The sequence below is a fragment of the Oryza glaberrima genome, chromosome 6 (genome assembly GCF_000147395.1).
Source record: "Oryza glaberrima chromosome 6, OglaRS2, whole genome shotgun sequence".
NCBI lineage: Eukaryota > Viridiplantae > Streptophyta > Magnoliopsida > Poales > Poaceae > Oryza > Oryza glaberrima.
The window spans coordinates 25,705,781-25,727,541 of record NC_068331.1 but is presented as its reverse complement, the minus strand read 5'-3'; the positions used below and the strand labels follow the sequence as shown (position 1 = coordinate 25,727,541).

The 21,761-nt window shown below is 43.9% G+C and overlaps 4 protein-coding genes across 5 annotated transcripts; 1 reads left to right on the top strand and 3 right to left on the bottom strand.

The window, feature by feature from the left end:
- Positions 1–581: 581 nt before the first annotated feature.
- LOC127777045 (uncharacterized) lies at positions 582–1,949 on the bottom strand. The gene has a single exon (XM_052303553.1). The coding sequence runs from the start codon at positions 1,947–1,949 to the stop codon at positions 582–584; it is 1,368 nt and encodes a 455-aa protein (XP_052159513.1).
- Positions 1,950–2,551: 602 nt separating this feature from the next.
- On the bottom strand, positions 2,552–5,096 carry LOC127775687 (glutaredoxin-C8). The gene is made up of 4 exons (XM_052301972.1): positions 4,824–5,096; positions 3,790–3,869; positions 2,935–3,033; positions 2,552–2,842 (listed from the first exon to the last, which is right to left on the bottom strand). The coding sequence occupies exons 1-4, from the start codon at positions 4,982–4,984 to the stop codon at positions 2,772–2,774; spliced, it is 411 nt and encodes a 136-aa protein (XP_052157932.1). The 5' UTR covers positions 4,985–5,096; the 3' UTR covers positions 2,552–2,771.
- A 625-nt stretch (positions 5,097–5,721) lies between these two features.
- On the bottom strand, positions 5,722–7,965 carry LOC127777419 (protein trichome birefringence-like 5). The gene is made up of 5 exons (XM_052304006.1): positions 7,285–7,965; positions 7,007–7,199; positions 6,738–6,931; positions 6,370–6,528; positions 5,722–6,289 (listed from the first exon to the last, which is right to left on the bottom strand). The coding sequence occupies exons 1-5, from the start codon at positions 7,794–7,796 to the stop codon at positions 5,950–5,952; spliced, it is 1,398 nt and encodes a 465-aa protein (XP_052159966.1). The 5' UTR covers positions 7,797–7,965; the 3' UTR covers positions 5,722–5,949.
- Positions 7,966–11,662: 3,697 nt separating this feature from the next.
- LOC127776459 (villin-3) lies at positions 11,663–20,968 on the top strand. 2 transcript variants are annotated; one of them, XM_052302834.1, is made up of 23 exons: positions 11,663–11,818; positions 13,291–13,412; positions 13,713–13,812; positions 14,155–14,223; positions 14,315–14,557; positions 14,661–14,838; positions 14,922–15,054; positions 15,185–15,347; positions 15,675–15,822; positions 15,905–16,005; positions 16,170–16,325; positions 16,866–16,934; positions 17,013–17,081; positions 17,179–17,316; positions 17,435–17,563; positions 18,219–18,366; positions 18,501–18,511; positions 18,600–18,740; positions 18,842–18,967; positions 19,060–19,125; positions 19,650–19,974; positions 20,058–20,287; positions 20,365–20,968. In XM_052302834.1, exons 2-23 carry the CDS (start codon positions 13,357–13,359, stop codon positions 20,476–20,478), a joined length of 2,913 nt encoding a protein of 970 aa, XP_052158794.1. In that variant the 5' UTR covers positions 11,663–11,818; positions 13,291–13,356; the 3' UTR covers positions 20,479–20,968. The 2 variants fall into 2 exon arrangements, with proteins under 2 accessions (XP_052158794.1, XP_052158793.1); XM_052302833.1 differs by having other exon boundaries at positions 11,697–12,118.
- Positions 20,969–21,761: the final 793 nt, after the last annotated feature.

Here is a 21,761-nt window from a genome sequence, read left to right as displayed (position 1 = left end):
CTATGCCTGGTTTGTGGTTGAAGGATATGAATGTAACTTGACCCATAAAGGAGGGACCTAAAATAGACTTTTTCCTTTGTCACCGACTCAAGGTCACCATCAAGGATGCTTATGGGCCTAGACTGTTTTGGGATGCATGCTGATGTTGTATTCGAGCCGTGGACAACCGCTGGTTCCCTACGGAGTGTGCAACTGTGTATATTTATGTTTACCCTATCCCTATGAGCATCTTTAAAGATTAGACTGAATCCTGAAAAATTCGTTTCTATGGAAAATCAAACCAGAACCTAAGGTGCTCCTGAGGCTCTTCTAACCACTAAGCTACGTGCCTTTAAATTCATGTATATAAAAAGATTTGGAGAGACTTCGCTCCAAATATATTTTAAGAAGAAATTGTGAGCATGTTGAGGATTGAACATGAGACTTACTTTGAGGTTGAAATCACGTACCCTTTGTATACAAATTCATGTATAAAAATTAGCCAACACGAGGAAAATATACTGGTCCAGAGCCCACACAAACTAACTGTAGCTTAACTAATTGCGATCATTGTTCATGCATGCATGTGTAGCTTTGGAATCCTAGTTAGCTAGAAACCTGTTACTATAGCCTAGGCAGCCAAAGCTGGGTATAATCCAAGCGGGCAGCGGCCAATCCAACCACGGCGAAGGAGGCTTGACCCGATGAAAGCTCCCATCTCCCATGCTGTAAACGCCGATGTCCCTCGCGCACTCTGGCGTGTCGAGCGCGTACTGCTCCTCGTTGTCCGTGTAGTAGACGTGGTCCGGCAGGATCCCGGCTGGACAATCCGCCATGGCGAGGCCGAACGAGCTGTTGCATCCCAAGAACAGGGCGTGGCGGCCGCCGACGTCGTTGATCTCCGCCGCCGTCCCCGCCGCGGGATCCACCCGGTACACCTTGATCGAGTGCGTGTTCCAGACCCCGTCGTAGGGCAAGCTCCGGTCCGCCAGCCATGCCGCGTAGGCTTGGAGGTTCGCTGCACCCATGCGCCTGCACACCATGAGCCAGCATCCGCCGTCGCCGCCGCCGAGCCACGGCGCGTCGACGAGGTAGTTGGTGTGCCTCATCATGCCATCCTGAGCGGGGAGTATGGTCGTCCTCTCCAGGGCCGGCTCGCCGCCGAGGTCGAACTCGTGGATGGCGCCGTCGCGGCGTATCCCGTAGAGCATCCGGCCGTCGGCGCTGAAGCCGACGTCGACGTACAGCTCGTTCCCCGTCGGCGTGCGTATCCACGTCCAGTGCGTGTCGCCCAGCCTCGCGAAGGACATCTGGCCGTCGGGGCGGTGGAGGAGCACGACGACGCAGCCGCCGCCGACGATGTCGGACGAAGGGTCCGACGAGAGGAAGACGCGGAGGTAGAGGTACTCCGAGAGCTCGCGCGCCGTCAACGTCATGGGCGCGTTGACCAGCGGCTCCACCCGCAGCGTCCAGTCGTACGGGTACACCACGTACATGCCAGGGACGACGGCGCCGCCGTCGTCGAGCAGCCGCCGCACCGGCTCGACGGTGGTGACCGGCGGCAGGTTGCTGATCTGCTGGCCGGTGACGGGGATGACGAGGTGGAGCGCCGCGTCGTCGTCGGCGGTGGCGAGCCAGCCGTGGGAGGCGCCGAGCCACCGGCGGTGGACGTGGGGCCCCGGGAGCGTGACGGTGTAGGACCGGTGGTCGGTGAGGCTGTAGAGGGTGGCCACGTTGGGGTCGTCGGCGTCGGCGTCGGCGCCAGCGGCGGCGGCGGTGGTGTAGAGTAGGCAGGGCGTACAAGGGCGGGAGAGGAGGTGGTGGAGGCCGCGGACGTACGCCGACGAGGTGTTCCACCACTGGCACACGGCGCCGGCGCGGACGAGGTCGACGATGTCAAGCGCCTCGAGAATTGTGATCAGGACGTCGGCCGGCAAGTCCGACCAGGCGCCGGCATGGTCGCCGTCCATGATGACGATTGAGTTGGAGTAGCTTTTCTTCTACTGATCGATGATCGATCAGGTTTGTTATGCGTAGGTGAAGAGCGTTCATCTTGCCTACGTTTGGAGCACGACGAATCAAAGACGAATTGACAGTACATGCCTCTTAGAATCGGTTTTGAATTTTTAGTGTGGCCGTGTGGGTGCGGAAAGGAAACAGATCCATCCCTCTTGGATTTGGTTCTTTCCCTATTATTTCAGTAAGTGGCTATACAATATTCTACAGCTTTATGAAGAACTTTCAACTATAATTATAACATTTTAGTGTAAATCAAATATGATCACATTGTAACTTTACTCTAATTATATGATAATTATAATTGGAGTATAAGTGAGATTTCATAAAATTAGTTGCCTTTGCTTTCTTTCATGTTTTTCCATCCCAGTTCTTAGTGCACGCGTCCCTACCAGATCGGCAGCTATTTGCCAAGCAAATGCATGTTTTTCCATCCCAGTTCTTAGTGCACGCATCCCTACCAGATCGGCAGCTATTTGCCAAGCAAATGTCCGCAGCAGCGTACAGGATATCATCTAGTTGAATTGAATACATAATATGCACGGAAATGCAAAAATGGAAGAATGCTGCTTGCGATGCAATCAATTACGATGGCCTATGCAAATAACAAATGTGAGGTAACGGAGGTATTGTCGGTTTGTCATAGAGTACAGTTTAAAGGGGTCTAAAGAGGTACATTCACAGCCAAATTCTATGAAGAATTCATAGTTGCACAGTATTTGGGTATGTTCTATGGAAATGAAAGAGGCCTGCCATTGATGCTAAACTATTACTACTCAAAGATCTTCTTTGACATCAATGTTCAAAAGTTTGGCTAGCTTGCCACTCTCATATGCTTCAACAGTATCTGCATTTTTTTCCAATCAGAAGGTATGAGTCAGGATTGAAAGAGAGTTCATGGAATCTTAAAGTTAATTGATTTGTTTACAGGAAAACTACCATCAGAGCCACCCAGGTGCTTCCCATGGACAAAAACTTGAGGAACAGTTCGCCTGCCAACCATGTCAGATAAGGCATCCTGAATCTCCCAACCATCCTCTGCATTAAGGAAAAATTGTTGCATCAAGGCATCATCAAAATGACTATGTTTTTTAGTGTCAGGTCTGAGAACAATATTTGTACTTAAAAGAAAGAAATGTCCAAAAGATAGCGTATGTTCAAGGAGTAACCAAATTGCAAAAACAGATAGGTTTTTCAGTGGCAGTAAATATGCATATGATTCTGTCTGATATAACTGATTGTTTTACCCCCCTTTGTGCCATATAGGGAAAATAGTTTGAACAGATAGGCAAGAAGGATACATTCTATAGACCTTGAATCCCTGGTGTTTATATCTGTTCGCTGACACTCATTGTGCAGTTTTCTTACCATTTTCAATATATTATATGGTAACCTCATTGCCACACTAGACTATGTCCTTTATCACATTTTATACTCCTATATCAGCCTCTAGTTTGAGTGGTGCTGTTTTTGTACATGACAACATTCTAAAAAAGATGTTGGGCCCGCCGACCCAGTTAGTTCAATGAAACTATGATACTTCCACTAAGGGAAAAAAAGTATATAGCTGAAAGCCGTGAGCAGATCTGTCTCATAAACTGCACTGCTTACTGCTACAGCCCACTCTACAGCAGATGTATACTCAATTTAGCAAACTTTGAGAACACAAGGACATAACATTATAAATCAATAACTGCAAATACTAAAGAGTAAAGAAAAATAAATATTACAAAGAGAAAAATTCTTAAGAAAGCCACAATGCAATTACAGTATGAAAACGTATATAAAACAAACCTCGTTGATCAAGCTCCACAACATACGGCTCCTTCTTCAGTTCAAGTTCCTTGAACACAGCTTTGGCTCTTCTACAGTACCTGGAAAATTATGCGTTTTTTTAAGATTGAGTTTCTCTAGCTAGTATCATAGCATGTATGCAGACAAGGGTAGGTTGGATTTTGGTATCATGGGCATCATTTTTGTACATTCATTACTCATCAGCTAACACTCCATATAGCTACCTACTCTTCACTCTTCACAAGCACCAATAGCAAATTAATCTGAAAGTCCAAAATTCTGATCCAGCAAGTTCTTGTATCATAGAGCAAGAATTGCCCCCACAACTCTCTTACACAAAACAAAATCCTGAAAGCTCTGAAACTTACTGTTAACAATACTTTGCACATCAATTTAATCGACTAGCCTAAATCAAAAGGAGTAAATTTGCAGTTGACCAAATAATTAGAGATTTTTATAAAAGTTGGTAAAGTACTGAGTAAAACTGCATTTTCTATCACATGGTGTACAGCACATATAGAATTGCAGGAGAGATAAAAACTTGGATCACCACATAAGGTCATATGACCTCAATTCCTCCCCATTCCCCATTTTAGTCCAATACCAACTAGGCAACCATTATCTGCTCTGTCCGTTTCAAACAGTCCCAAATTTGTGTAAAGGATCAAACCAAAAACTCAACAGTTGGATCGAGCAAAAGGAGGATTAATTCCCAGACTCATGTACAGCGTCACAAGCCAGGACCAGTAGGTCATGTATCTCTCCTAAAATTCGCAACGAAAAGACAGTTTTCCGATGGATATAGAACTAATTCAGTACCAACTCTCCAGACTTTCTACAAATTCACGATTAGGTCCGCTCAACTTCACGGCAACAACATCCAAAATCGAAATCCCCCAACTAGATCAGCTAAACGCATAGATGATACTGGCGACTACTACATCCCAAAACCCAAATCGAAATTCTCAGCAAAAGCTAAGCGAGAGCAGTAAAGCGGAATGCACAGAGGATAGATGGGAGAGGGGGGGCCGTACGGGCAGTATGACTTGGAGAAGATGACGACGTCGTGGGCTTTGACGGTGGATTTCACGAAGGACGACTTGGACGCCGTCCCCGAGGCGGCGGATCCGAGCGCCGCGAGGGCGATGAGCGCCGCCGCCGCCATCCCGAACCTCCGGCCCAGCAGCGCCGCCATCGCGTCCCGAGATGCGGAAGAGAGATAGCGAGACCGGATCACCGGAGGCGGAGGAGGAAGAGGCGGAGATAGTTTGGGGAAGAGAGTATTCGGCTCTCTCAGATTTTGACTGGATCCTTTCTCTTCTTGACTTGGGCCGTCCGGCCTTGTTTCGTTTACGTAAAGCAGGAATGCACTTTCATGTATAGGTTACGTAATACTCCCACTATCCAAAAGTCTCCCATTAAAATTCAGATTTTACCTTGATTTTCGAACTAATAAACGGTACGATCTAAAAACTTAATTAAACATGTGCTAATAGTTTTTTTATATACGCCAACTTAATCTTCATCTTTATCAGTTACAAACACCACCAAAGATCTATTCTTTTACGTTTTTTTTCAAACAAAAACCAACGAGTAATTAACTAATCCAATATGTAACAAAACCAGCTGACGTACTATGCGTATGTATGCAATCAGTATTAAGATGGTTTCTTATATTCCGATCAACAATTTAATTTTAGAGACTACGAAATAGGTATTAGACTTTTGAAAAAACAAAAAAAAAGTTAGAGGGGAAAGATGGCAAAGCTGTGAATTTTGGTACTGAAATTGGGGAGAACGGTTTTGATTTTATTTTTTTTATGATTCCACAAACATAGCTACAGAAACAAACACCTTATCTATAGAGATGCTTTTTCAAGAAAGAAAGAAATAATTGAAATATCTTAATTAGAATGATGTATTTGGGTCGATGAACCCTCTAATTTTTTTTGAGCATGTTAGTAAATGATGTAACTATTTTTTCTCAATAAAGCTAGCTGAATGGCGTTTAAAAAAAATTAGGAGGAAGACTTTTGCATCTCAAAAGGCAAGGCAAAACCTCCTGTCCTCAATTGAGCAAACATCAAGCACATTTTCAGTTTGCGCATCAGCTCAACTGCTCAAACCGAAACACACACAAAAAGAAACTGAAGTAGTGTACTAGTGGTGTTTCCATGATCTGGGCTTGGGTTCCAACACGAGGGACGCGTAGATCAGCTCGTTCCACGCGTCCGGCACGCCGGGGAGGCACCAGTGGCTGCAATCCTGCTTCCTCCTCGACACCTTCTTCCCCGCCGCCGCCTTGCCGTACACCGACGGGTGGCCGTCCTTGCGGAAGTTGGTCAGCTTCGTCACGTTGAGCAGACGCACCGGGAACCGCATCCTCCCGATCACCTCCTCCACGACCCTCATCTTCCGCGGGTAGCTGCCGATCACCGCCCCTCTGAGCGTCGGCTCCGTCTCCCCGCTGCACGACCCACCCGAATCCCACTCCCCTCCCCTGCCAAAATTCGATACTAAAATCTGAATCAAGATGAACTGAAATTGTTGCAATGGCGAGTGATGATCAGGTTCGGTTACCTGAAATGTGCAGTGGAGTAGCCTCGGTAGAAGACGACACTCTTGGCCGGGTCCATGTTCTTGTCGATCCAGCGAGCCCAGGTCTTGAGAGCTCTCCTGTAAGCTTCAGTCGAGTCGAATTGTGGGTACAGCATGTCGCCTTCCTTGTAGTAGTTGATGCTGCCCACATTGCTCAGCAATCAGGATTCAGCTAGCGACACCAAAATGGTTGGTTTCTTTGAGCTGCACAACAATGGCACATGTTCCCTCTATCCTATAGTACATCAAACCTAAATTTAGACAGACCTTCTCTTCAGATTCGCTATACTATGTCATGTCCCATCCGATTCTTAGTTGCTATGTTAAGAGACGAGGGAGTAGGTACGTACCCTCTCGCCGTCTTGCCGTGCGTCCACCAGTGGCCGGTGTTGAAGACGAGGACATCGACCTTCCTCCACCGGCTCGCCGACTTGTCGATCCGGTCAATCTGGAGGATCGGGTTGGAGTTCTTCTGCCGATTGTAGCGCACGCCTTCCCGGACAAGGAAATGCGATCGCACGAACTCAACAGTGCAGTCGTAATCCTGCAGGATAACGATGATTACTGTCACGCTGCGCCGCCATGGATTCCATTTGTCAGTTTTAGTGAGGTTAATTACCACGAACTTGAAGACGAAGTAGCCGCGGCCCTTGCTGATCCTGTAGCCGTGGGTCTCGAACATCCTCGTCTTGTCCGGGATGGCCTCGCGGAGGATGCAGAGCAGGGACTCGAACTGGTTCCGGTTCATGGAGTCGCCGACGAGCATCAGCCGCTTGCCCCGCAGCGTCGCCAGGAAATCCGTCGCGTTGAACCTACGGACCTAGAGAGATCGGATCAGCCATGGCGAGCTCGAGCGACGAAGCGGCGGCAGCGGCGGGGTACTAGTACTAGTACTACCTGGGGAGGCGGCACCGCCGCGGCGCCCATCGCCACCGCGTGTACGCGGCGTCCGGCCGGCCGTTCGACGCGCAGGCGTACGCCTCGTCGACGTAGGGGCACGTCCCCGGCGCGTACAGCGGCCGCGCCGCCTCGTCGCGAGCCCACTCCCCGTCGTACAAGTCGCATGTCGTTCCTCCACCCTCGTCCTTCTCGGGAGGCGGCGGGGAAGCGGCCGGCGACGACCTCGTTGGTGGTGCCATCGGGAGAGTCGATGGCGGCGGCGGCGGAGTGGTCGGTGGCGCCAACGGGAGCGTCAATGGCGGCGGCGGCGGAGTTGATGGATCCGGGGTGCGAGGCAGCGGGGACAGAGGAGGGAGCCAGTCGAGGCGGTGGACGGAGAGCGGCTGGCGAGAGGAGGAGGAGCGGAGGAGGAACGGGAGTGCGAGCGGGAGAACGAAAGGCACGGAGACGACGGCGAGGAGCGGGACGACGAGGCGCCGCCACGGGAGCAGCGCCGCCGCGGGCGGCATCGATCGAGGACCACCGATCACCGCCGCCACCGCCGGCGAAGGTAGAGCTGGATACGGGCGAGCTAGCAGGAGGAGTCGAGCCGAGCAGTGAGTGGCTTGGCGGGAAACGCGCGCATCAGTTAATTACTTCTCCGACACGTCGCGTCAGATCGACTGGAAGGGTCAAGATGGCCGAAATTTTTGCATGTGAGGGGGAGTTTGGATGGGGTCACATCACATGTTAAGTATTAAACACAACAGAACGATAAAACCTACTCCTATTTCATAACTCTGAATTAAATCGTGAGACGAATCTATTGAGCCTAATTAATCCATAATTAGCCTATGTGATACTACAATAAACATTCTATAATTATGAATTAATTAGGCTTAAAAAAATTGTCTTGCAGATTAGCTCTTATTTATGTAATTAGTTTTATAAATAGTCTATGTTTAATACACTTCATCCGATGTGGTTCTTGATCCAAACATCCCCTAAGCAGGTGCAACAAAATAAGCATGCAACAATCAAATTTGGATGTATAAGCGGGATGCTCAGATGCAGTAGATTGCTTTCCATCGAACCAGATTTCCAATAAACTAGTGATCCATTGAATTGAGGGTGGAATTTGATCCCTCGAGGGATGCCGCCTTATTGTTTGTATGTCAATTAAAATAGTTAAGAAAAAAATTGGCGGGCAGAATCGGCGAGCGCGGCACAGAGCAGCGACGGGTGCGGGCGGAGGGGAGGCAGTGGAGCGGCGGCAACATAGCACTGGGATTAGTGCGTTCATGGAACCTGTCAAGGAGCGTGTCCGTCGTTCACTCCGTTGAGCAAGCTTGGGTCGAGGAACTCGCCGACCCAGCGGGATGCTTGTCGTTCATGTCGTAGACATCGTCCTTAGCCAGGTCGTTGCTGTCCACATTGCAATCGCACCACACGATGACGGCGACAACCTGCCCGGCCATCTCCACCTCTCCTCTATCGCTCTTGCTCCACACAGCGCTGCCGGCCACTCCACAAGTTCACAACCGCATTCGCCCGCCGTCCGCTTCGCCGCTCCGCCCACCACCCACTGCCCACTGCCTCCGTTCCGCTGCCGCGCTCACTGATTCCACCCACTGCCGGCCCGAAGAAGGGTAGAGAGAAGAGAAGGAGAAGAAAAGAGAAGAAAAAAAGATGTGCTGCTGACATATGGGCTCCATGTACTTTTTTAAAAAAAATTTGCTGACTAAGATGCCACGTCAGCGAAGCCACCCATATATGTTACCATAGGACCTTGTGTGCACGATTTATGTAAGTTTAGGGGTACACATTTCTTATTTTGTGGTTAAGGGACCTCGAAAAATCTCGCTGTTAAGTTGAGGGACCTCCGGTGAACTTTTTCCTTGTTAGAAACAAGCCAACAAAAAAGCCCATGTTAAACGAGACAGCCCATATATTTCGGTAGGTCTCCTGGTCAACCGGATTGACCGTGCTCCCGTGGGATCTGCCTAGAACTAGAATTCCAAACAAGGCGTGCTGTGCTTATACATTCGTAATTACTGGATTGCATGTGTTTAGACATAAAAAAATTGGGACGGCTGAAATTTTAAGCACAAAGAGGGGGCGTGACTGGTGGGCCCCACTTTGACTGCCACGTTGGACCACTTTGACCGCCACCGTGGCATCGTCCCCAACCAACCCCGGCAACCTGCCGGAATCCAGGGTGGCGAGCACACGTGGAACAGCGCCTCCAGTGTTGTACTCTTGTGAGCGCGCCGCGCGTCCTTGTCAAGCTGTCATCATCTCGTCGCGACCGCCGCCCTGTCTCTCGCACTCGTTTTTTCCAAGCTCTGGCTTCCGTTGATGATGGCTACCCGTGCCCCGTGGGCGGTGGCCGACCCGTACGAAATTATAAATGCCATTGCTGGACAACTGGACATCAGGACATGGATGCTACTACTACTACTACAGAAAAGGAGCAATCCGAGTCGCCACCTACTCACCTTTCGGCTAGACATTGGCCATTTCTTTTCTCTGAAAAAGTTTTGCCCGTTCTGAATTTTTTTTTTTTGGTGGAGATGGCATTTTTCATTTTGGTAGGATGATGGAATGGATGGCTTTGCATTCAGCAGATGGAGCTGGACAGCTCAGCACAGCGGTGGCAGAGGCTGGCGGCGGTTTTGGATTTGGATTGGAACCAGTTCAGACGATGGCGTGTTTGGTAATTTTGGATACAGCATTTATGTGCAGGATATGCTTAGCTGTGGCGAGTGAATTGTTTCCTATGTTTGCAATCCTTCCTGGAATGGACCTGGTAATCAACTTACTTTGCTGTTTATAGCAATAAACCACATTTTTCAATAATAAATGAGTGAGTTCAACCAAATTCCACTTCACGCAATATCTACGAAGAACACTAACACTGTATGTCATTTTGCTTATTATTCAAATAAGCCAAACGATGGAGCAGTAAAACCGCATTTGTACGCCATAACATATGCCCGATGAAAGAAGACACGTATATATTAACCATTGATTTTCCTTGCACCAAAATAAAAAAATAACGGTCAAGCTAGCTCAAGCTACATTTTGCGCCATACTCAGTGACACAAACCTCACATTTTTTTACTGTTGCTGCATAATACAGTACATGTATGAGTATTCAACAGCCATCGCCTTAGACCATCATTTATATCAATATCCAAAATGGTGTAGTATTTGAATTCTGGTTCAGCCGAAAGTGACCCCGATTGAACTAGTTTTCTTCCTTCATTTATTTAATTCAGTGGGAGCCATCCAAACCCTTTCAAACTTTTGATAAAATGCCAGCCACTCCCATATTCAACAACCTGCTTGCCTTCCTGCATCGTACAATTGAAAGTGAATCTAGCTCTCTAAGTGGGTTTTGATGATTAATTATAAAACGGTTAAGAGACTACTGATTTTATTGAAATAAGTGGAGATATTTAGTCCCAAGATACTTAGGTGTGAGATGGTGTGCATTGACCCCTTCCCATAAAAACAATTTGCAAAAAAGATGAGAAGACTCGGATTTTTATTTTTAAGGCCATGGTGGTGCTTGATGACCAGGAAGAGGAATGTGCTATTGGTGAGCAGAGAGCCTCGCCAGAGCTTTGCCGGAGTTTGTGTAGGAAAATACAACGGACTTTGTTCGTATTTTTTTTATGTATGTCAAATTTGGGCTAACCGGATTACACATAGCCCATGTACCCTAATCGTGTCATGCTAACACAGCATGACCCGACATTCTTACTGGGCCGTGCCTGGGCTCCAGCCTTAGCACGTGAGCCTACACGACACGGCCCGTTCAATGAGTCGTGTCTAATCGATCAGTGTCCAAACATAGTATTATTTATCCATCATCTCAACCATATACTATAAAAAAATTCCACGTCTCAACGGTCTAGACCTAGAGGCTCCATTTGAAAAATGGGATTACGACTGATGGATATTATTTCCATTTGAGTTAATTGCACATCGGCCCGCTTTTTATTACCAAAGTTTCACTTTGGATCACCTCTAGCTAATATTTTCATTTTGGACTAGGTAAGATTATCTTTATTGTACTTTGGACCACCCTAAGTCACTTATCTAGTCGCATCTATTTTCTAATCTTGCAAAGATGTAAGTCGAGAAGATTATCAGTTTACGGGTGACAACATGGTTAAAGTCATTTACGTGCTTGAGAAAAGTTTTTAGGTGGTTCAAACTCCAAAGTGAAACAAGACATAATAACTTACTTGGACAAAGTGAAAAGATAGTTTAAAAGATAGTACAAAATGAAACTAATAAAAGGTAGCCCTAGACCCAATTTATACCCCCCTTCATTTTTTTCAGATTTCCACCGTTTGGGTAGGGTGGGATGAGTGCTGAGCGAAATTACTAAATAACCCTCTCGCCATTTTGACGCCTCCTCTGTCGTGCGTACCATGAACCCCCCACCTCGTCAGTTGGCCTCCGCCGATCCCCATCTATCCCGCGAGCGAGCAGGGCGGCCGTCGTTCGTCCTGCTGCTTCCGCCGCATCCATCACCCTGGTGAGCACGTCCTCCCGCCACCCGCAGCCTACGCCGATCCCCCCATCCATTCCGCGAGCGAGCAGGGTCGCCGCCGCCGCCGTTTGTCCTGCTGCTCCCGCCGCATCTCGTCCTCTTCCCCATCTCTCTCTCTCTCTCTCTACCCACGCACTTCTTCTCAGAATTCGCCTTCACCCTTAGCTTCTGCTCTAGGAATTTGTCTTTAACGTTAATACTAGTAGCAGTTTGATGGTTCCCAAAAAGGTTTGGGGGGTTCAACAGCTGAACCCCATGCCCCATGCTAGATCCGCCACTGGGGAGGTGAGAATTTAGATTCGGTTTGTGAGTTTTCCATCTGCTGTGCCTTTTTTTTTTTTCGCGGAAGCGAAACTTTGATGCCTTTTTGGTGTCGGTTCCATTTTCTGATTCGGGTTTTCGGAGTACGCCAGATTTGGGTTCCAGCAGTTTTTGATTTGCCGTGCAAGGTGACTGTAGGTTGATGTGTGCTGGAACTCTGCGATCATGCGAGTTTCCTTGTGATATTTTTGGTTTTTGGATTTAGTGAGCTGGATGTAGAATTTTTTGTCGGATCCTAGGACGTCGGGTTTAGTCAATTGGATTCTGTGGCTTGAAGTTGCACAAAAAACGACACATATATTCCGTTTTGTTTTTAGCTTTTTATTACCGGGAACTGATCGAAACCAGCGTCTGGTTTTTGTGGCTGCAGCATAAAGATACCCAAACCGATGTTTCTCTTTTCTGGTACTGTGTTCTGATTGGCGATTGTTTTGTCAAGGATGTCCATTATAGAATCCTTGTGCGACGTTGCCATTAGGGGCTATGGAGTATGGTTTGATCCAGGCAGCTCCATAGAATCCTGGAATTGTGTCAAGACACGGTCCTTGTCACAAATACCAGAGTCAATTCTCTGGACTTTGGTGAATATTAGCTGCTCATTTCAGTGCTTGTGCTTGTAGCCATGTGCTAGACTGTATGATCAGTTTTTCATGAGCAATTCTTGGTGTATTGTTTTAGCTGAATAAAATTGGATTTGATTCGTCCAGGGTGACCCCAGCTTGTTAGCTTTTTGTGATATATGCTCAGAATTCTGGGTATTGAATGTCTATCAGGGCATCAGAGCACGTCGTAGGTCCACCAACTGTTGAACATTTCATCAGTAAAGAAAATGAGTTTTACCTATACTATGTCATAGAGAAAATGAGTTCTATACCATATGATAGTATGATGTTGCTGCCAGAGCCACCAATTAGAATGCAGTGAGCTGTTTGGACTGGGTCTTTTTGTGTGTAGAGTTTGAGCGCAGATTTTATTGGTCTCATTTGGTGGCTACGTAAGTAAAAACGAATATTTATATGTATGGATATTCTTGTTCAAGAGTGTTTTGAATTGGTCTGCCTTTGAGCTACAAAGCTTGCATTGTTGCAAATGGAGTCTTCGCTAAGTTTACTTAGAGATTTCCTTTTTTTTTTCAGCACACATTTTCTTCTCTCCTGAAGCAAAAATCACCCAAGACCAGCCCTACAAAACCTAGGGGTTCTATGGCTGTTTCAATGAGGGAAGTGGATGCGGTCTTTCAAGGGGCTGGTCAAAAAGAGTATCCTTCAGCTATTTTGCCATTTTCACTTCTTTAATACATTTCCATTTAAAGAATGTCATACATATTCAATTCTCTCAATTCCGTTGCGTGCTATTGTTGAAATGATGAAGCCCATTATATCCAATAGAACATTCTTGCCATGCTTTCACTAAACACGAATTCCTATGAGAAAACATTCAACTGAATGCAAGTGGAGATATTAAACTAACATGGTGCTGCAGTATGTGCGCTTAGTTCCATTTCTTTACTTGATGACTGTTAACATATCCCAGTATGTTTATCCTTAACAACCCTCAGTGCATTGGAAATATGGCGGATTGAAAAACTGCAAGCTGTTCCAGTTCCCAAGGAATCACATGGGAGATTTTTCACAGGAGATTCCTATGTGATATTGAAGGTACAATAACTTTACACAAAAAGTCTGCTGTCTGATGTCAACCCTTCAATTTTGTAATTGTTTACACATGAACTCTTAAGTACATTAGATTTTTTTTTTGGTTCCCATGAGCAGCAATGCTTCATACAAGAAGGAATTATATCCTCTCTCCCTCTGTGTGTGTGTGTGTGTGTGTGTGTGTGTGTGTGTGTTTGTTTATTATTTTGGCATCTTGTTTCTCTGCTATATAATTATAGGTGATACTCTGTTTGCATTTAAATTAGGAACAGTCCTGTTGTGAATAATTTTATGCTATGGTGGAATTCTGATTAGTACTAACTATTACCTTTATCATTATGACAGACAACCGCTCTTAAAAATGGTTCTTTTCGGCATGATATCCATTATTGGCTTGGTAAAGATACCAGTCAGGTTTGTTTTTAAATTCTAAGCTCTTGTCCGTTTTGCTGAGATCCTAGATAATAAATTAGCGTTTTTAATTTACACTTCAATTAATGAACAGGATGAAGCTGGTACAGCTGCAATCAAGACTGTGGAATTGGATGCTGCTCTTGGTGGACGTGCTGTTCAATACCGTGAAGTACAGGGGAATGAGACAGAGAGATTTCTTTCATATTTTAAACCTTGTATTATACCAGAGGAAGGTGGAATTGCATCTGGTTTCAGGCATACTGAAATCAATGAACGGGAGCATGTGACAAGGTTATTTGTCTGCAGAGGAAAGCATACAGTCCATGTCAAAGAGGTGAGAGTTTTATATGATTCGTACATTTTTGCCATTTTATCCTTGTTTGGTGATAGTTACCAAATAGTAAAATACATATGCCACATTACTTTTTTCCCTACAGGTTCCGTTTGCAAGATCATCGCTGAACCATGATGATATATTTATTTTAGATACAAAGTCCAAAATATTCCAGTTCAATGGATCGAATTCAAGTATTCAGGAGAGGGCTAAAGCCCTTGAGGTTGTGCAATATTTGAAAGACAGCAACCATGAGGGAAAATGTGACGTAGGTTCAGTTGGTAAGTTTATATTTGAGTAATAAGGTCTAGATGGATGAGGTCATACCTTTTTCTTTCAGAATTATAACTGATCCTTCAAACAGAGGACGGCAAGCTGATGGCAGATGCTGACGCCGGTGAATTCTGGGGTCTCTTTGGTGGATTTGCACCTCTTCCAAGAAAAACCTTTTCTGATCTTAATGGAAAAGATTCTGCTTTCTCTTCGAAGTTGATCTGGTAATATGTCATAGGGACAAATCCTAGGGCAATTTTGTTATCTTAACATTAAATGCTATCTTTTCTAAAGTTTGGTTACTATATGTCTCTTTTTGCTTCTGATGAAACACTAGTTTCATTTTATTTTCAGTCTAAATAAGGGTCAGACAGTACCAGTTGATTTTGATGTTCTAACAAGAGAGTTGCTAGATTCAACAAAGTGCTATCTGCTAGACTGTGGATCTGAAATTTATGTCTGGATGGGTAGAGAGACACCACTCGAAGAGAGGAAACGGGCAGGATCTGCTGCAGAGGTAACATTATCTTCTCTCTGATTTCTGACTTTAAGTTCATTGGATGGCTTGTCATAATTTAACCGCTCAAATTAATGACATGCAGTACCATGATTGGGTGATCTAGCCTCTGTTTAGTTCATAGCCAGATCGTCTCTCTCCACAAATTAGGATGGTATCTCCAGAGTTGCATATTATTAATCCTAATTTAGTTATCTATCATCATAATAATATGGAAACCTGGCATTCTAAATTCTCATTTCCTTTTTGACTTCTTTCTCTCTATATCTTTCTCTCGCTCTCTCTCTCTCCTTGAAGATGCAGAAATTCTCACTGTCATTTATGCAGGAATTACTTCGTGAAGGAAACAGGCCAAAATCTCATATTGTTCGTCTCATGGAAGGATTTGAGACTGTCATATTCCGATCGAAATTCAGTAAATGGCCTAAGAAAGCTGATGCTGTTGTGTCTGATGAGAGCAGAGGAAAAGTTGCAGGTTAGCATATATCATAGATCATCCTTGTTTATTTTCTTTCAGTACTGAAATATGTTGGTAAATATTTTTTCTCTCTCTGTAGCTCTTCTTAAGCGACAAGGATTTAATGTTAAGGGTCTTGCAAAAGCTGCTCCTGTGAAGGAAGAGCCTCAACCTCAAATTGATTGCACAGGCAACCTGCAGGTCTGCAAACTTTTTTCCTTGCTTAAGATTTTTATTGCTTAAGATTTTTAGTGACATCACATTTATCTATAAATTGTTGCATTTTCTTTTGTTGAACTCTTCTGTAAATAACAAATATACACGGAACAATATGCTGCTAAAAATTTAATGGCTGTATCTTGTAGGTTTGGCGTGTAAATGGCACTGAAAAGACATTCCTTTCATTCTCTGAGCAATGCAAATTCTACAGTGGGGACTGTTATATCTTTCAATATAGCTATCCTGGTGAGGAAGGCGAGGAGTGTCTCATTGGTACTTGGTTCGGGAAAAAGAGTGTTCAGGTAAACATTTGGATGTATTTCCCATCCATTGTAGTGATTTTAAACGCTGATGGTAATCCATAACAGTCATGCATGTATTGATGACTGATTAAGGTGAATTAGTGAAGTATGACTTGCAACCCCAACTTGTTCTCCCATCTAAAAGGCAAAGCATTTGAGCTGTTGAGCAGCTGTTTGTATTATGTTCTTTTTTAAAATGGATATCTTAACTCATGCAGTGCAAAGCAGTGCACTATCAAACTATTGAGATGCCAACAAGGCATTTGGCACAGTGACAAGTGGGAATGTATTTGCTCATCTTTCTCTCATGTAGAACATGAACAGTAGATTTTTTAGAATATACTCATATTCTCAAAATTAGTCATACTACACCAGTCAGTCACTATTGATGAGTATGAGGTAGTACCTAGTTTCTTGAAATTTGTTCATTTCTTGTTATATTCAATTCTATCTGTGAATTGAGGGTAGATTAATCACTCTATATCTTGATTGCTCAAGTTGGAGAATTATCTAATCTCATGGTTCATTTTTTGAAAACAGGACGAGAAGACTACAGCCATTTCAGTTGCTAGCAAGATGGTTGAGTCTCTGAAATTTCAGGCAGTCATGGTAAATTTCTAGTTTTATTTGAAAGATGTGTGCAAATCTTGGTTCACTATCTCGATATCACAATACTGTCTATCACAGGTTCGCCTTTATGAAGGAAAGGAACCAGCTGAGTTTTTCTCAATATTTCAGAACCTGGTTATCTTCAAGGTTTGCCTTTTACCAAGTTCTGCAATCATTTCACTGCCCTATCTTTGTTGACAATAAGTAGCCGCATCCGTGTCATTTAATTTTTCAATACTTACAGGGTGGTGTTAGTACTGGGTATAAGAAATTTATCTCAGAAAACGGTATTGAGGATGACACATATTCAGAAAATGGGGTTGCCCTTTTCCGGGTTCAAGGCTCTGGACCAGAAAATATGCAAGCCATTCAAGTTGATACGGTACTTTCTTTTTCACTTGAAAATGCATTACACTCATTTTATGAACACTTTTATCCTAGTGGATTATGCTTCTACTACTGTATGACGTCATATAATTATACATGATTCTTCTTACCAGGCTGCTACCTCGCTGAACTCTTCTTATTGTTATGTACTACATGATGGAGATACACTATTTACATGGATTGGGAATTTAAGCTCGTCAATGGATCAAGAGCTTGCTGAGAGGCAGCTGGATGTGATCAAGGTATGAGTAATGCTATTCGATATGATCATGTCATATAGAAGTGGTTACCGTTGGAACTAATATTCTAATATGAAGCATTGATGTAAATACATCCTGGTGGACTTATTTTCGTCATGTTAGGTCATCGACATATCATTTTTTCTCCTAATTTTCTTGCTTTCCTGTTCATGGTAATCAGTGAACATGGTGCATGAATAACTAGTTGGCATCTTTGTTAGTTTTGTAATAATATGAATATATATGACGCATATGTTCACAAACTGTGGTTCTATTTTCTGGTTTATCTGGTAGACAGCCAGTTTTCATATTTCAACAAAACTTTGTGCATCTTCATAAAGCATAATATAAATCTTCTGGGTTCAATATTACATCTCCATATCTTTGTCGTGTTGAAGGTTCCTAACTAGCATTGTATATATGCCATATGTGACGGTATCTACAATTCTACAGCATGCCATGTATTCCTCACGTATCTGCTTTCTAATTGCATCTTCCGAAGTTAGATATCAGCGTAATGTTTGCGTTTTAGATACAACATGTTTATGCTTGACCTGAGCATGTTTGTGTTCTGACCTTTTTCTTCTCTAATCTCTATCAAAGAGACTACCATAATATTGGCCTTTCCATTATGCTCATCCAATATATTCATCTGCAGCCAAATCTTCAGTCCAGAATGCTCAAGGAAGGGTCAGAATATGATCAGTTTTGGAAGCTACTTGGAGTCAAGTCAGAGTACCCCAGCCAGAAGATTGCAAAAGATCAAGAAAGTGATCCTCATTTGTTCTCTTGTACTTTTTCAAAGGGTAAGAAAAATTCACAATTTCTATGCACCCTTTAATATTTTAGTCAGTATTTTTTTATTTAATATGCACCTTACTTATTTACATGTTGTTTTTCTGAATCAATGTTCTCTGTGGTACACTTGGGGGTAATGAAGGAGTGCTTAAGGTGAGCAATAATGAGGTTCATTCCTTAAATCTTATTAGTATGAAAATAAAACACTGATGAAAAATTGATTGCTGCTCTTCTATTGCAGGTTAGAGAAATATTCAACTTTACTCAAGATGATTTGATGACGGAGGACGTTTTTATTTTGGACTGTCATTCATGTGTCTTCGTATGGGTTGGACAACGTGTGGACACAAAAATGCGAGCACAAGCTTTGAGCGTTGGAGAGGTATATGACAATACCATGATTGACTGACTACTATATTAGAGCAAATTCACAAATTCTATCTTTAATCTATACTGCTAATTCCCAACTTCCTTCTTTGCCAGAAATTTTTAGAACTTGACATTTTGATGGAGAACTCATCACAAGAAACACCAGTTTATGTCATCACTGAAGGGAGTGAGCCCCAATTTTTCACCAGGTTCTTCACTTGGGACTCTGCAAAATCAGCCGTAAGCTTAAGCATTTCCTAGATTCCAATGTTTTGGCATCGTGTAAACTTCAGGATCAATTACCTCATATGTTGTCTTATAAACTGTTTCAGATGCATGGAAACTCATTTGAAAGGAGGTTATCTATAGTGAAGGATGGAGTAAAACCAAAATTAGATGTAAGATTTCTACAACTGATATTGATGATTGTCTTGGTTAACTTGAATCTCGTATTTTCTCTTGCCTACTTTCTATGATGATTGGGATCAAAGGTGGGCCTTACCGGATTAAGAATTTCGGATCACCTGATGTCCACCATAGCTATTTTGGTGTTTCTTTTGAGTTATGGTAGCATTCTTCATATTGATGAAGGTTCTGGGTTGTGGTACTGGGTAGTAATTGCTAGCTAGGATATACTCGTTATGCCATCAGTGTATATTTTAATGGCTATTTACTTCCTAGTTATGTCCTTATTTGTTGAACACACAAAAAAAGCTAGTCTAAGAAAAAGGTATGGACATATACCATTTCCTTTTATGAGAGGCCAAGTATCTGAGCTTACAGTGGATGTTTTCTGTTAGGCATGAACAGACTAGGTAGCATATTGGTGTTGGCTAGTGATACATGCATCCCTTCTCAAAGGTCAAGTTTATAATGCTGTTTCTCCTATAGCAAGGTTAACGCTGAGTTGTAAAATTTGTAGAAACCTAAAAGAAGGCCAACGACATCATCATCACACACTGGACGATCCAGTGTACCTGATAAATCTCAGCGCTCCAGAAGTATGTCGTTCAGTCCTGACCGTGTAAGAGTCAGAGGAAGATCCCCAGCATTCAATGCATTAGCTGCTAACTTTGAGAACCCAAATGCTCGGAATCTATCAACACCTCCACCAGCTATCAGAAAACCATCTCCGAAGTCCCCCTCTTCAGATCCTACAAAGCCACCTCAACGAGCTGCTTCAATTGCTGCAATTTCTGCTTCTTTCGAGCGACCTAGGCCAACTCTGATACCAAAGTCAATCAAAGGTACAATTCTATCTTTAGAAGCAAATATAGGTATTTTATGTTTCAAATGGTTCTCTTACCCACTCTGTTATTGTGGCGTCAAGCGAGTCCTGATGTAAACAAGCCCCAAGTTGAAGCAAGCAAGCCTAAACCAGAGGCAAATGGCAAGGATAGTACCCCTTCAAAGGATAGCCCAACAGTAACTCCAACGATACAGGAAGATCTGAAGGAGGGACAGCCAGAAAACGAGGAAGGGCTCCCAGTGTATCCATACGAACGCTTGAGGACATCTTCCATCAATCCTGTGACAGACATTGATGTGACTAAGCGTGAGGTAAACACTGGCTATCCTTGTGACCTTATCGTCTTAAGCCTCCTCCCACCCTAACACTACTGTACTGCACATTGCAGACATATCTATCTGCGGCGGAGTTCAGGGAAAGGTTTGGGATGACAAAGGAAGCTTTTGCGAAGCTACCAAAGTGGAAGCAGAATAGGTTAAAGATTGCCCTTCAGCTGTTTTAAAATCTCTTACTGTGAAACGAGACAGTGTTTCCAACAGTTAGCGAAAGAACAGTATGACGAGACTGGTTCCGAAGGTAGAAATCATGTTTACCAGTCACTTTTGTGGTCTCTTGCGGGGTTGCAGTGGTATGCAACATTGGTTGTAAGTGTATCCTGGCTTTGGGTCAAGGGACCCCCTTGTCAGGTATGGGCGGACGCAGGATCAGTGAATTTTTAGCTGCTCCTGCTTCCAAATATGTGTTGTTGTTCATTGACAATTTTTCATGTTGTGTTGGATTGCTGCATTAGCGGTCCAGTTACTCCATTTTTTTTCACCATTCCTAGGTCAAGGGTTTGGTTGTGAGCTTGATTCTTCCCCCCACCTTAAAGCCTCATATTTGTTTGATTTTTTGAACTAGAGGGTTCCCTGAGACAATAAGGGAGACATATATGGTGTAACTTCGGCAACAGAAAATGGTGTACAAAAGAGTTTGTTGAAGAATTTTCCTGAGCTGTTGTCTTGTGCTTACTGTTTGCGGATACTACTGTTTTGTGCGAGCTTCTGCCTCGCTGTCCAGGATGCATGTGAAATGCAAATTATGTTGCTCGTTCGTTGCTATTAGTTGCACACTTGTTCGTAGGTTTGAATACCTGTATTTTCATAAATATCAGTCTCCAGTGAAATTCGATGACTATCCTGCTGATTGTTTTTCCCGGGCAGACATTGAAACGATTTTTTTTTTAAATTTTGATCGTTGGATTTCAAATTCATGTTTAAAATTTGAATATATAGCATTGTCAACCCATAAGCATTCTGTAACCAGCCTTAAGCTCTAAACTGGTCTCTAAAAAGAGAAAAAAAAAGAGGAAAAAGGAGGGTTAACCCCATTTCCATCCGAAGGAGAAAAAAAAATGAACAATAATACTAGAACAACGGCATTACACCGGCATCGTAAGTTGAGCAACCCCAACTAACAAGCTCAAACATTACAGACCAAGAGTACAGGAGGAACAAGTACAAGTTCTTTCAGCAGACAGGACATCCAAAGCTTCAGGCAAAGGTTTAGGGTGTGTTTGGTTCCCGGTCAAGGTTGGATGGGATATGGCGGTTCATATTTTTCTGGATATGGCGATCCAGTTTTTTGTTCGGTGGACTGAATATGGCGATCCAGTTTTTTTGTTTGGTTGTAGGGATGAAAAGGAATATGGTGATCCATTTTTTTTTGGTTGGGGGAGTGGGATAGATGAGTGGTTACAATCACCCTTCCATTAGAAGTGGTGAGTTTACCCCTCCAAATTCTCTA

What these genes read in the sequence shown, in the direction of transcription:
- LOC127777045 (XM_052303553.1), bottom strand. Translation starts at nt 1,949, where the DNA reads ATGGACGGCGACCATGCCGGCGCCTGGTCGGACTTGCCGGCCGACGTC.
- LOC127775687 (XM_052301972.1), bottom strand. Translation starts at nt 4,984, where the DNA reads ATGGCGGCGCTGCTGGGCCGGAGGTTCGGGATGGCGGCGGCGGCGCTC. An exon ending in TTCTCCAAGTCATACTGCCC is followed by an intron (nt 3,870 to 4,823) that starts GTACGGCCCCCC and finishes ATAATTTTCCAG; the next exon opens with GTACTGTAGAAGAGCCAAAG. An exon ending in TGTGGAGCTTGATCAACGAG is followed by an intron (nt 3,034 to 3,789) that starts GTTTGTTTTATA and finishes TCCTTAATGCAG; the next exon opens with AGGATGGTTGGGAGATTCAG.
- LOC127777419 (XM_052304006.1), bottom strand. Translation starts at nt 7,796, where the DNA reads ATGCCGCCCGCGGCGGCGCTGCTCCCGTGGCGGCGCCTCGTCGTCCCG. An exon ending in CGGCGGTGCCGCCTCCCCAG is followed by an intron (nt 7,200 to 7,284) that starts GTAGTACTAGTA and finishes CTAGGTCCGTAG; the next exon opens with GTTCAACGCGACGGATTTCC. An exon ending in CACGGCAAGACGGCGAGAGG is followed by an intron (nt 6,529 to 6,737) that starts GTACGTACCTAC and finishes CAATGTGGGCAG; the next exon opens with CATCAACTACTACAAGGAAG.
- LOC127776459 (XM_052302833.1), top strand. Translation starts at nt 12,047, where the DNA reads ATGGTTCCCAAAAAGGTTTGGGGGGTTCAACAGCTGAACCCCATGCCC. An exon ending in TTCTCTTCGAAGTTGATCTG is followed by an intron (nt 15,055 to 15,184) that starts GTAATATGTCAT and finishes TTTTATTTTCAG; the next exon opens with TCTAAATAAGGGTCAGACAG. An exon ending in TTGATGTGACTAAGCGTGAG is followed by an intron (nt 20,288 to 20,364) that starts GTAAACACTGGC and finishes TGCACATTGCAG; the next exon opens with ACATATCTATCTGCGGCGGA.